The sequence below is a fragment of the Pyrgilauda ruficollis genome, unplaced genomic scaffold (genome assembly GCF_017590135.1).
Source record: "Pyrgilauda ruficollis isolate IOZ18807 unplaced genomic scaffold, ASM1759013v1 scaffold17, whole genome shotgun sequence".
Classification (NCBI taxonomy): domain Eukaryota; kingdom Metazoa; phylum Chordata; class Aves; order Passeriformes; family Passeridae; genus Pyrgilauda; species Pyrgilauda ruficollis.
The window spans coordinates 9,927,900-9,942,583 of record NW_024515875.1 but is presented as its reverse complement, the minus strand read 5'-3'; the positions used below and the strand labels follow the sequence as shown (position 1 = coordinate 9,942,583).

At 37.3% G+C, this 14,684-nt stretch overlaps 1 protein-coding gene across 1 annotated transcript in view; it reads left to right on the top strand.

The window, feature by feature from the left end:
* The window catches only part of SPAG17 (sperm associated antigen 17), an 87,988-nt gene that overhangs the window by 60,585 nt on the left and 12,719 nt on the right, over positions 1-14,684 (top strand). The window contains exons 25-35 of the mRNA XM_041463738.1: positions 496-616; positions 2,465-2,793; positions 5,150-5,288; positions 6,593-6,786; positions 7,081-7,225; positions 8,369-8,523; positions 8,937-9,113; positions 9,910-10,031; positions 10,199-10,329; positions 11,900-12,027; positions 13,374-13,553. Coding sequence (XP_041319672.1) covers positions 496-616; positions 2,465-2,793; positions 5,150-5,288; positions 6,593-6,786; positions 7,081-7,225; positions 8,369-8,523; positions 8,937-9,113; positions 9,910-10,031; positions 10,199-10,329; positions 11,900-12,027; positions 13,374-13,553 — 1,821 coding nt within the window. The remainder of the gene's footprint in view (positions 1-495; positions 617-2,464; positions 2,794-5,149; positions 5,289-6,592; positions 6,787-7,080; positions 7,226-8,368; positions 8,524-8,936; positions 9,114-9,909; positions 10,032-10,198; positions 10,330-11,899; positions 12,028-13,373; positions 13,554-14,684) is intronic.

The window sequence follows — 14,684 nt, the reverse complement described above, 5'->3', positions numbered from 1 at the left end:
TCATGATGCTGTGACTATAATCTTAGGGTATTGAGAGTAGCCTTAATTGCCAGTAATATTATGTAAATTAACTGTAAAATATACAGCATCTTTTACGTTGAAAAACAGGTGCCATTTCTGCCATTTCCCCCCTGTATTTCTATTCCTAAAAAGCAAGAATATGGGATAATACCAGGACGAGTTCTCTCTGTTACCTATGTCTGCAACCCAAAACTCTTTTCATCTTATGACTACTGGCATAGTATAGTCCATTGTTACATAGGTTTTTGAAGGGATGATTCTTCAAGGTGAATGAAAGAAGATAGCATAATCAAAAAAAATAACTAATGTTTCCACTTTTGAATCCACAAACTCTGAAAATGTTAAATATGAGTGGTAGACAGCACTAAAAAAATAATTGTTAAAATGGAATCTGTACAGATTAAATTGTACTCCTATTTTTTTTTTATTATTTTAAAATGCGGACTAGAACTTAATTAATTTTTCATTCTGTAGATGGAAATGCAAGAACCAGTTCTCCAAACACAAGAGATGTCAGACGCTCCTGCTTTTCCAAGTTTGAATGTCTCCTGTCCCAATGGACTTGTATTAACTTTCCTCAGTGAAAGGTTTCAAGGTTAGTTTTCTGAGACACTGCAAAGAAAGGAATTTCAGAGAAGCTAAGACTACAGAATAAATTATTTCTTCATTGATGGGTTTAGATGTAACTCTAACGTTTTTAACATGTCAGAATGCTAAGTCTGTCATAATGTCTATTTCATAGTATTTGCAATATGAATAATCTTATTTTATTCAAACAAATATGAAATCTAGAATCACAAGTTGTTGAACATAAAAGATTGAGGGGAAGGAAGTAGCAACCCTAAAAAGCCCTTGGGAGTCACATTGGATAATCATTTGAATATGCACATAGATTGGAATACTAAAGAAAAACAAGCAAATTCAATAAATAAATACATATATATTGAGGAATCTGGAGTGATAGTATGAAGAGGGTTACATTACCATGTCTGCACTTCCTTTAAAAGCATATGTACTTAAGCCCCCAAGACAAAATGTTAATAATTTGAAAGATTCAGGGGAGAATTACAAGAATGATAAAAGCATCAGAAGATTTATCTTATAATGAGCTCATTTCACCAGCGAACTCCATTAAGTACCAAAGAAAAGGTCAAAGGAGTGACTGGTGCCAGCCTGGAAGTACAAGAAAACAGAATATTGGTAATAGCTTGTAAACACAGTATACAAAGTTACTACAGTTTTCAGGGGCTTGAAACTGAAAGCTAGGACTTCATACTAGATTTAATATATACTCATTTGGTAGGAATGTTACACTCATAAATGGTAAGAATCATTAACAAAACTAACCAAGGCTGTGATGGAGTCTCTGCTGCCAGTTGTTTTACAATCAGGGGGTTTTTTTGTTGCTTTTCTAAAAGATGCAATCAGTTTCAAACAGTAATTATTTCATGGAAGTCCTTTGGTTTATGCCATCCAGTACATACAGAAAAAACACTCAGAATAAGCCTTTCTGCCCTTATCATTGGATTTCCTTTAGATGACTGATAGAGTATATGGATACTTTAAAGCTTCTGTGCCTGGCAAATAATCTGCAATAACTATATTTTGCAGTGATTTTGAAAATCAGTGTTATGTTCATCTTGGCATGTTGTAAAATGTAGTAAATCTTGGGTTTTTTTAGTCATGTTGTTAGGTTTTGAAGCAGTGAAATGTGAATTTTATTGTCATCTAGTTAGTTCTGAAAACAGCCATGTACAGATGTCATTTAATACCTATGTACAACAAATCTGTACAGCGCAGTAAATGTGCTCTGATTAATCTGGTATGAAGTAAAGAACATGCAGAGTGTTCTCAAACATAGGTAGTTTGGCAAGAAGCATAAATTGAAATGCTGAGTAGTTGAGGTGAACAGAACAATTACAGACACTTACATGGAGTCTCTCAATAAAATTACCATAATTATACCTCTTAGCATACTCAAAACACTGCCATCATTTAATCTAAGAAATTTACTTGCTCAAGCAGACAGAGTATATTACTTGGGTTTCTATACAGATTCAAACTTGGTGAAACTCGGTTGGGTGGTTTTTTTCACCTTTATGGGCAGTTAGGGAATTCCTCTCACATGATGTTAGTCTTCCAAAAGTTTGGCATCCATTAGAAATCCATCTTCAAATTCCCCTTGTTTTCCATCTTCCAAATTTTCCCCATTTGGAAAGGCAGCCACCTTCACAAGAGGATGCAGAGTTTCTGAGTAGGTGACTGTTTTGAACTTTGCTCTGAAATCAGGGTTGATCTTTTACTCTGTGGATTACAGATTCAGCCAAAGAGGGTTAGTCTTACCTAGAGTTGCACATCTTCCGTCGACACCGTGAAGCTGGGTGTGTAGCACTGTTTGAATGTGTGCTATGCAGTACTAAGTAATTTCAAAGTTTGCTTTCAGATTTGAAAGATGAAGCCAGTGCCACTGAAGCAAAGAAAAAGATGGCAGAGGAAAGTAAGGCCAAAGCAGATGAAGAAGAGAAGGAAGAGGTTATGCCAAGTAGAGAGGAGAAACATCAGGTTACAGAAGGTGCAATAAAGCAGGAAGACATCAAAAGTGAACAGGCTAAGCAGCCTCCTCTGGAAATTCTGGTTAGACAGAGTTATCCTCAAAAGGTAAAGAACTCTCATCTTTATTCACCTCCAGCAAGGCAAAGAGAACAAGAGGTGTCAAGAGTCATCACTAGTCAAGGAACTGTCATAAAGCACCTGATGGATGGATCTACCCAGGTATATTTGGTAGAATTCATTGCAAGCAGTACAGTTTAGTACAGTTCATTGTAATGGAAGGTGATTACCCTTAAACTTGTTTTTATCTACAGAGATCGAGAAGTGTCCAGTTTGTAGATGATGGAGTTAAGTAATACTGAATTATGCAGCCATGTCAATACTAAAGTACTCATGGCTTTGTTCAGAGTCAGAACTTAGGGAGATTTAAGTATGAAAATTTCATGCACGAGAAGGTTTTAGGCAACTTTGTGATTAGGAAATAGCTGAATATGGTTCAGAGAACTACATTCCTAGACTTAAGCTTCTGAAGTGTGGATTAGTTCAGCTTTGAGTATTTTTGGCAATATGAAAGCATTCGTATATTTTTTTCAGTTTAAACACTCATATGGGATCCAGAAAAGACCTGAACTGTTCTTCAGTCCTGCAGACACCTTTACGTATCCTAAATTTTCAGGAAAAATGTCTGTATGTTTCCAAGTACCTGCTTTGTTTACACTTATTTTTGTTGTATAGAATTTTGGTACAGTTTAGGTGATATAGGCTATCTTTGCAAATATTATAATCAATCTACAAGCAACTTTGTTTTTAAACTCTAAGACTCTACATGTAGATAGGAAATAGATTAAAAGAGGAGTCATCTGACTCAGAATCTGTCAAAATAATTCCTTATTTCCTGAATTTCTTTTTCCTGTCTGAGTAGACCGCAGTGCCTAGTGTAAGTTCTTTACATTTTTCCGTCACACTAGATGCTAAAACATTTAGCCAGGATTCCTGAGAAATTTATCCATTTCAGAAATAGCTGTTGTATGTTTATATATTCACAACATACTGTTTCCTGATAGAAAAATGTGCCTAAAATTATTTTACAGTAGTCTTTGCTTAAATAGATTATGAGTGCATCCTTCTTTGTATTAACTTAATGTCTATGAGTAATCAGAAATTTATTGCATATGCTAAGCATTCAAAAAAGAAACATTTAATTCCTTACAGTGACAATTTCAAGAAGTGTTTCTATATGTTGTCTATTTCTTTTCTACATTGTACTGTATTTATAAATTAATTTAGGGGTGGTTGGAGTAATTCTGACACACAGAGAACATGCATATAAAAAGTTGAGTGTAATGGATCTCAGAAACCAGATATAATTCAATAAATAACCAAGACTTCTTTTTATTGACTATCATAATGGCTAAAAAATTCACAGCAGTCCTAGACATTGGAATATTTCAGTATGGATCAATATGTCAATACAGATGCATTATCACTGCTACCAAAAAAAAAGTCACTAACCTATGACCATTTAGTCAAATAATCTATTTTTATAATTTTTTATAATGCCTTTTTATTATTATAGGAGTCCCCATTAATTAGATCCATAAACTACAGCAAATAGCACTCCTTCTGGCAGTGACAAATGGAATGAAATCTAACAAAACCAACTGTTGGATCCTACATGTGGGACAGAGTAATGTCAGGCACAAGTACACACTGGGAGAGGAGTCTGGAGAGTGCCCTGCAGGGAGGGCCCTGGGGGTGCTGGGGCAGCAGCAGCTCAGTGAGAGTCAGCAGGGTGTGCCCGGGCAGCCCAGAGGGCAGGAACCGCGTCCTGGGGGCACCAAACACAGAGCACAGCCGGGCAGAGCAGGGATCATCCCCTGTGCTCAGCGCCCGTGCGGCCTCACCCGGAGTGCTGGGAGCAGCTCTGGGCACCACCACTTCAGAGGGGTGGGAAGGGAAGGTCCTGCAGTGAGTCCAGAGAAGAGCAGAGCTGGTGGAAGGGCTGGCAGGTGCCCCCTGAGAGGGGTGGCTGAGGGCTCTGTGCTTGTCTGCTTTGGAGAGACAGGTGCTGAGGGTCAGCCTCCTTGCTCTCTGCAGCTCCCTGACAGAGGGAGGTGCTGATCTCTTCTCCCTGGGGACCACTGACAGGACACATGGGAATGGCTGAAAGGAGCACTAAGGGAGGTTCAGACTGGACATTGGGAAGCATTTCTTTACCAGGAGAATGGTCAGACACTGGAACAGGCTTGCTGGAAAGGTGGTTGATGTCCCAAGGTTGTCAGTGAGAGACATTTGATCGATGCCATTGACAAGATGCTTTAACTTGGGCAGCCCTGAAGTGGTCAGGCAGTTGGACCAGGTGACCATTGTAGGTCCCTTCCACCTGAAATAGTCTGTTGTATTAATTCTCTTCAAGATATCTTCTTTATTTCTTGTATTCATCCTGAGAGATTTTACTTTTTTCCTCTCCATCACCCACAGTACTCTAGTGACTATCGCATTTGTGACACATTCTTTTAAGACTTTCTAGTGGTGTTTGAATTTATTTTAACCTCTAGTTTGTCCTTGATTTCTGTAGATTCTGTTTGCTGATGGCACAGTGAGTAATAGCCCTGATTCTGGTCCTGTCCTACCACCACCTACAATTCCAGATGAAATATGGAGGAAAATTCCCTTAACAGAATCAGATGGTTTATCTGAGACCAGCACTAAGAAAGGTAATATTTCCTGTGTTTTGGACAGATATAAAGTTAGTATGGCTGATGATACTTAATAAAGAGCATATTTCTATAGTGTGAAAATTCTGACAGTGTGAAAATGCAATTTTATCTGTATTCAGCTGCTGCACACTGCTATGTTAACTTCATAGCAAATCATTTCTCTCCTACTCCAAATTTATTTTTCTTCTAACACGGTAGGACTCTAATAAGTAAAAAGTTGTATAAGAACTTCATTGGTATCAGAGTGAACATGAAGTCTTTTAAAAGAAATCCTTGTAACTACAGTAGTGTTAAATCGTTACTTTTGTCTTACAGTTTTTTGTCTTTGTATTAAGAAATGCTTCTCTCACAGAGGATACATTTTTCTTTCTCACTCCATGTATTCCAAGGCACCTACTTTACCTACTTTTGGTCATTGTCAGTTGGTTGTATGGACGTGTGCTTGGTGGTAATATAGCCATTCTTACTGTATTTTGTTTGACTGAGAAAGAACCAAATAATGTTTACTTCATACCTCCGAATGTAGTCCAAGATCACTGTCAGTATTACTTAGTACGCAGAATAATTCTGACCTGTCATATTAACATACAATTTTTTAGAAACAGGTGAATAAAAATTGCTGCCAAAGAGAAAGGTGTCTCAAAAATAGACTTTTTGAGTCAAATCCAGTCCTTTTTCTTAGGATATTCCTTTAGATACCTGCAAAGATGAGAACTCTGACAAACCGTTTTCTAATATGAATTCTCAGTATCTGTGACCAGTGTATGTCCTTTATTCCTTGTCCTTTATTTATGATCACTTTTTCACCGTCCCCACCTTTCTTCTCCTCTGCTTATTCTTGACAAATTTTTATTAAAAAGTTGAATCTCTTTTTGGTTTCGGGAGTGCTTTATTGCTAGATATTTGCTCTAAGTCTTTCAGCCTGCTCTCTGGACTATGCTCTTGTCTTTTGCATACACTTTGTCTATTTTTCCTGAATATGGGATACAAGAGTTCTCTATAACATTACTAATAAGTTCTCTCCAATTGCCTTTCATAACGAGATCTTCATCCTTTTCTTCTGCTGCACCATAGGACTGATGGCATTAGCATGTTACTTACTTTTTCTGTATGGAAGCAAATTAGATAAGGCTAGTTCAGGATCATGTCTTTGAGTAGCAGGAGTTGTAACTTTCTTCTAGCCTGTTAAATAGTTCATTTTACAATTCTGTCAAAAGCAATGTACACAAACTGAACTTTACTGGTTTTGTCTTTCGCCTTAGAGAATATCAAGTCTGATACAGAAATTTCTGTTTCTGCAGGAAAAGGCAGTGACAAGACATCACTACAGTCACAAAAGTCTGAGGAGTTTGAAAAGGCCAGTTCTACACAACCTAAGGCAGGAACCTGGATAACAACAACTCCATTAGGCATCCTAGTGGGCACAGAGGGTGCCACAAGAATGGATCTGAAGCCACTTTTAATGTATCAGGCTACAAACCCACCTGATGGAACGGTATTAGCTGCTTTTGTGTTACTGTAGCACTGTCTATAAGCCAAGAGACAGGGCTGCCATCACATAAGTTGTAGGATTTATTCCTTAAAAACATCCTACAAGTTGTGTTATTGCACTGTTAGAAATGCCGTAGCTTTAGATTTTGAAGAAAATGTGGTTCCTCTGTCTCTCAAGTAGATGACAATGTGGTCGTCAAGCTTCTTTAGAGCTTCAGTCCTGATCCCTTATATTGTTGTTGTTGCTGTCACAAGTATCACAGTACCAATATAAATGAGTAGACCTTCATTCTTTCAGATTATGACTGTACGAGAAGATGAAGTGATAATTGTTGAGAATCCAGGTGGTAACAGAGTAGTAGACCATGCTGATGGTACCAGGATCACCACTTTTTATGAAAAATGTGAAGACCTTTCTATACCAGAGGGTAGTGTGGAAACAGGTAACATCTAAAAGGGAGCACTTAGTTTTCTTGCACTTAACATATTTTGTGAAGCAGAAAGTTGTCAAAATACATACTAAAGGTGGCTTATGCAGTAGCCTAGAGAACAGATCCACTAGTGCAGTCTAGACTTTGCTTTCTTTCAGTAGTACATTGAGTACAAAAATTCTACTGTTGTAAGTAACTAAATTTCCTTCTTTCATACCTATGTGGTCCTCCATCACCATGAGACCACAGTGCCAGAGTTTTAGTGTGTTCATTGCCCTCTCTCCACCTGCCCTAATAATAACAAGGAAGCTGCTTTGAGTTTGAACTGAAGAGGTATGAAAGGACCAAGACATCTTTATATTCCTCAGTGAAGCCATGGACTCACCAACCTTGGAGATACTAAATATCTGAATATGGCTGTGGCAAATGTCCTGCCAAGAAAAGTGAAACTTTTATTTGCCTGAAATAAGTCGGGCTAAAGGTTATCTGTGATTCTTCTGGCTGGTGTTTTATTCTGTATGACTGCTTCATTTGCAAGACAAGTAATTAATTAAAATGAAGGAATGAAGAGGACATTTACTCTGTGGGTGTCTGGACTGTTCAAATTCAGTGCAGGAAAAGACCATTATTGAGTTAGCTGAAAATGTTCAGGGACATCTCCCTGTGGGATTTCAAAAGTCAAAATCCCTTGAATTGACCTATCTCTTCAATGGAAAGGTAATAACCAGATTAACATGCCTGTTTTCATTTGTTTTCCAAGATTTGTGTTGCTGAATAGGAATTTCTTCACATTTTAGAGTTTGTATTACAGACACAAAGAATTTCAGTGATCCAACTTGTATATTACAAATATCCAGATCATTATGGTTAGTACTGTGCTTGATACATTAGAGTGGAGTTTTCTGGCCAGCTCCAGATGGTTACAGATATTTTTTACTGTTGGGTTTTCCTATATTGAATTCACAGTCCAGAACTTAAAAGGTTGTGTATTGTTTACATAACATAAAAATATGTGATAAAGGATGCTATGAAGTTTATGAAGGTCTTGCACTGAAAAGATAAAGATCCAGCACTATGAGAGAAAAAGCAAATTGAATCATAAGACATTTCCATGATTCTTGTGCTCCTGTCTCATTGTTGTGTATTAATTCTTAGATGAACCCTCAGAAGTCATCACAAAGAAGCTTAAAGGTACACGAGTAGAGAATCCTGAGTTTGCTACTGTTTTAACAAATTGTGAGGATGGTACCTGTTGTACTATCTTTGGAGATGGGACATCTATTCTAGCAAAGCCACAGGGAACATACCAGGTGGGAATTATTTTTAGTTTGTGACAGTGACGTTTAATCTTTGTGTTCCAAGTTCCCTGCCATTAGCAGCTCTCACCTTCATTACCTCCCTTCTCTATAGTCTTCACTAATCCCTATTATTCCATTTATTTCATACTCTGCCAATGTTTAGGTACTTACTCACAAATGTACAGTATATTTAAATCACAGGCTTAAATTTCCTGAAGGTAAATATTACAGAGACTCAGATCAGCCTACCTCTTGGACCTCATCTTCCTTCTTTCTCCCCCTTTGATTCCTCTAAAGTGGATGATTCAGTATTCAATGTCTGGAAGCTGTTCTCTTGATTTGTATCTGTTCTTTGTTTTCACAGTACATTTAAATTAAATTTTTCACCTTTGAGGATTGAATCTCTTCCCTTTTTGCTGTCATAGGTTTTACCCAGCAAGGGAGGCTTTCTTTTCTTTGATGAAGATTGCTCCGCAGTTTATAGCCATGAAGTTTATGATTTCAGCAGCAAGGAAGAAGAGAAACAAGCAGGGAGATACGTTATGAAACACACTTCCAGCACTATTTGTGAGATGATGGATCCTGAAGGAAATATTTTCAAGGTAAAATACATAGAAGAAAACAAGTTTCTGCATTCTAATTTTATCTTACAAACTTCTCTCAAAGTCAAATTGTAACCTTGTAATATTTAAAGTAAACAGAACCAGTTCTCTGATGTTTTCTTGACTAAGTGATGGATATCCTTTTTTTTATATCTATCCCTTTTTAGAGAGGCTGAAACAGAGCACATGGTGTACAATTTAGCTCACCTGTAAAGTTCCTTTAATTAGCCTGATTTGTACTATAGCAAATAATCAGCTCTGCAAGTGAGGATTAAAAACTAGGTGTGTCAGATTCAATTCATGGACTGTCCTTTGAATCACCCTTATTTAAATTGTATCTTGAAAAACACATTATTATTCCTTTTTAGGTCATTGTTAGTTATCTTGTTTGAATATGTTAATGTCACTTTAGTTATAAGCACATAGTATTTTCAAGAAGGAAAATACTGTAGAAGTTCACTCAGTTGGTATACATCAATGTCTGTCTTGAATACACTCATACCTGGCTTCACCAGTGAGTGAGTATTTTTGTGTGACAGTCCTTGGGAATTTATTAAGCATCAGCATGTGTTATTAGTATTTATGATACAGCATGTCTTTCAAGAAATGTTTTGGGGATTTTACTGTCGTTTCAGTTTTCCTCTTTATTTCTTTTTCCTGAGAGTTTCCATTCGCTCAGCGTGAAATGGTTTTTTCTGTCTCTTTCACTGGGCTAGGTTATATTAAAGTTCACCAGCAAGTCACTGTTTTAAAAGGATCTTTTAACTCAAGTAATTTCACATAATTTCTGCTATAGGTCCTGGTTGATGGCAGCACAGATGTGTGCATTCCCAGCAGTGGCTCTAATGGCAAGGAGGGCCGGAGTTCAGCAGCAGATGATGTTAACAAACCTGTCACTGATAATGAGCATGTCCCCAGGTAAACTGCATTGCATTCATAGGTTAACACTTTCTTTTCTTCACTACACAGTATTTTACAGGGTTCATGGATTTGTGCTCCCTTTGTTCAGTACTCTGTATTTGCACATTGGATGCCATCACGCTGGAGCTCTTGATAGAGCCCCATGTGTGTGTTTGGCTGTGCAGGTTTTTCATCATCTCTGAGGATGGTTCTGGAACGGAGCTCCTGCGAACAAAGGATGTACACAAGTATCTGGCTGAGGCCTGCAGTGATCCTGCCACTGCAGTCTTGAAGAATCCTGTACAAGAACAGCCAGGTAGAAAATGTTTCTTCTCTGACAGACTACTACTAGAAAGAATTGAAAAGTTTCAAAACTCTTATTTGGGCAGGAAATGTTTTTACCCTTGTAAATAAGGATCCACACTTCTAGGAGTGAAAGAAAGGAGTTTGGGGAAAAACTCTGGGAAGCAGAGAATTAACTGAAGGATACTGTTAAGGGATAAGTCAACTAACAAATGGCATATCTTTATCCACTCTCAGTCACACAAATAAAAGTGATTACCAAATAAATATATTCTTTGTGTTTATAATTTTAAAACTTGGATGTATCACTGTATTCGTTAATGATGTAGCAATGAGGAGAGTGATGCCCTGGTGTTGACATTTAGGCTGTCTTTTGGAAAGGATACATATAAAAAAGCTGGAAAAACATGACTGAAATAGCCAGTGCTACATGGTACCAACCACCTTGTAGTAGCAAAGCAAGAAATTACATCCTGGAATTGTTGGTTGTCATTGTAAAGGTAGTTGGAGATGCTGTGTTTCTATAAAAGACACTGTGGTGTAACAGGTAGATGCTAACAAAAAAATACCTTTAAAAGAGAAGACAATATGGTTCCTCTGGATATGAGGGGATGAGAAGGGAAGTTTGCTTCAAGCCATAAAGTCCTAGGACGTATTTCTCATAGATTTATGTCATAAGCGTATGACATAAAACAGCTTTCCCACTTACTACTCTTATAAAGTGTGACACATTTTTAAATGTACTTTTAGTCACACAAATGACCGGTTTCCATTTTAGAAACCAAATGAAGTCATTCTGCCATGGGAAAAAAGAAAAAAATGAAGGGACATGGAGGGAGCCAGAAAAATGCAGAAGATGAAAAGATCAGAAAGATGGAGAGCATACATACCCAGTCAAAATCCCAGTCAAGAAAATTTACTTACAACCAGCAATCATTTGTAATAGTAGCACGTCTGGTTTTCCAGACTTCCTGCTCCACCTTTCACAATGCTGGCTGTATTTGCCTTTACAGCAAGGCTTCACAATTTTGTATCATTGTGACAAAGTACCTCAGTGGCGATATTCATTTTGAAGTTCACCAGTGGGATAGATCATAGTAGCTTAAGTAATTTTTGTATTGGTCTGGAAAAAATATTTTGAAGAACATTAAAATTTATGCAAACAATACAAATAAAGCATATCTAATGGAATCCTTCCAGTGATCAGGGTATGAAATATGAAATACAGTGAAGAATTATAGATGTTCTGAATATGTTGTACTACTTCTGAGATTAGTATTCAGTACACATGGGTCAATGCTCTGCTCTTCCTTGTCTGGGCTACTACCCACACTATATGACTGAGCTGTTAACCAAGAGTCAAAGGAAGTAGCATAAGCAGTTTATTGTTAAAAATGGGCTGAGTAATCTGAACTTGTACCACTATTCCATAATCAACTCAGTGATCTGATATTACCTGTAGCCATGGATACATGGAGTTTTATCTGTTAGTAATAAGCTTTTTTGTAGATAGGTGTTTTTTTCTGTAGGTCTGAGGCATTTTAATTTGAACTGATTCTTAGCAAAATGTGTCTTTAAACCAGGTGTTGTAAGTATTACTGTCCTCCGCCCTATGGCTGAAGCGTCCCCCTGGGTAATGAAGAAAGAACCAGAGTGTATTGTTCCTCTATATCTTCAGTCAGTGACTCAGGAAGAATCTTCTCCTCCTGAGGTATAATTGTTTCAAAACTGTCTTTTCATGTTAAAGCAACAGATGTTTATCTCTGTGGGGAAATGAAACTAAACAGTGTGAATGTTAAATTCAGTTTATTGAGCAGACAGAGCAAAGGGTAGGCTGTGTCAGGGAATGTATGGTCCCATTCTTTTACACTTAGTGAGGGGAGATAGCAATTTTAAGGGGAGTTTATCTTACCAGATGAAGATGCCAGACTTCCTGCTCCACCTTTCACAATGCTGGCTGTATTTGCCTTTACAGCAAGGCTTCACAATTTTGTATCATTGTGACAAAGTACCTCAGTGGCGATATTCATTTTGAAGTTCACCAGTGGGATAGATCATAGTAGCTTAAGTAATTTTTGTATTGGTCTGGAAAAAATATTTTGAAGAACATTAAAATTTATGCAAACAATACAAATAAAGCATATCTAATGGAATCCTTCCAGTGATCAGGGTATGAAATATGAAATACAGTGAAGAATTATAGATGTTCTGAATATGTTGTACTACTTCTGAGATTAGTATTCAGTACACATGGGTCAATGCTCTGCTCTTCCTTGTCTGGGCTACTACCCACACTATATGACTGAGCTGTTAACCAAGAGTCAAAGTAGCATAAGCAGTTTATTGTTAAAAATGGGCTGAGTAATCTGAACTTGTACCACTATTCCGTAATCAACTCAGTGATCTGATATTATCTGTAGCTATGGATACATGGAGTTTTATCTGTTAGTAATAAGATTTTTTGTAGATAGGTGTTTTTTTCCGTAGGTCTGAGACACTTATTTTATTTTTAATTTGAACTGGTTCTTAGCAAAATGTGTCTTTAAACCAGGTGTTGTAAGTATTACTGTCCTCCGCCCTATGGCTGAAGCGTCCCCCTGGGTAATGAAGAAAGAACCAGAGTGTATTGTTCCTCTATATCTTCAGTCAGTGACTCAGGAAGAATCTTCTCCTCCTGAGGTATAATTGTTTCAAAACTGTCTTTTCATGTTAAAGCAACAGATGTTTATCTCTGTGGGGAAATGAAACTAAACAGTGTGAATGTTAAATTCAGTTTATTGAGCAGACAGAGCAAAGGGTAGGCTGTGTCAGGGAATGTATGGTCCCATTCTTTTACACTTAGTGAGGGGAGATAGCAATTTTAAGGGGAGTTTATCTTACCAGATGAAGATGCTTTAGGATAGATAAATTGTTCCCAGGAATCTACTGGCTTTATTGTCCAGGTCTATGATTCTATAAGGAGAGCACACACTTTCAAAGTGAGACACATTGCCAACACCTGCATTTTTGGGTAATGTAAGAAGTCTATTGCTCTTTTGTTTGCTCCTCTCTGTTCAGGGGAAGATCACAAGCCACCCAGTCAGAAGGAGTGCCCGGAAGGGTCTCAGCATTGGAGCAGCACGTTTGTCCTTGCCAGTCCCTGTGCGAAAATGTCCCAAAAAACTGCAAATCCGACAGCTATTCCAGTATAAGCCACTCTGTGATGAACTAAGAGAAAAACTGCAGCTTTCCCTCAAGGTAGTTCAACCACAGTTATTCATTCTTCCAGTGAGCAATAGAGAACAAACAAGTAGATGAATTGGGTGTGATAAATGTGTAATACATACCTGAGAAAAATCTATTATGCTTGAAGAACAATTATTTCATACATAGGTGCTGTAAGTGTTTTTCTGAAAAGGTTCCATTGTTTCATTTACCTCTTATGAAACCTAGTTTTCTGAGCAAATACATGAGATCCAATCCAGTTTACATCACAGACAGTACTCTAACATATAATTTCCTTGCTGTCAATATTGATATCTGTTACTTCGCTTTTATTTTGCTTAGGGTTTGTTTTCCTTCAAAAAGTCTTAAGAATTTAAATCTATAAAGCTGAACAAGAATTTCTAGCTCACCATAATTCTACAAGTAACTTGGTCACTGAGACACACTCAATTCTTGGTTATGTATTTGTTTTCATAAGTCAGTGTAGAACATTTCCAGGTTTCAGTCTGAGTTTGCTACTCTATCCATGTCTAGGAAATAGCTGTGTAGCCTTCTGACAAGGTTTGTGGTCATCCCTCACTAAATTAGTGACTTGTTCATAGCAGGGTGCAAGCTAGACCTCCTATGCCAGTGTTTTGAGATGGTGTCCACAAGTGAGCAGCTTTGCTCTTCTCAGTGTTGGGGTAAAACATTCCTTTATTTAATTTGCATTGTGAAGATGTTCTTAGAAGAGATTTCAGAGTCAAAACCCCATTATTACTTAAGAATTAGAGAATAACAAAATATATGTGTCCTGTAATTTATTAATTTAACCTATTTTGATAATGGCATTGCAGACTGAATTTGAGAGTTAACTGCATGTGAAATGTGTGAAAGTAGTAGCATATTGTAGCCATTTATATAATTTTTTTCCCCCACATTACATTTCAAATAAAACATGCTTGCAATAGAAAAACACTGACAGCTGCCCAGCCCAGACATGTTTGGGATATGCAAGTCTATCAGAATGAAATGTTACCATTTTCAGACTATAAAAATATGAAAATTATTCTTTAATTTGCATACTGACCTTTCAAAGGCAACACTGTAAGAAAGGTTCCACACCAAAATGGCCAGGAAGGTCTCTCCATTGCTCAGATCTATTGTTGATTTTTAGAGAAAGAT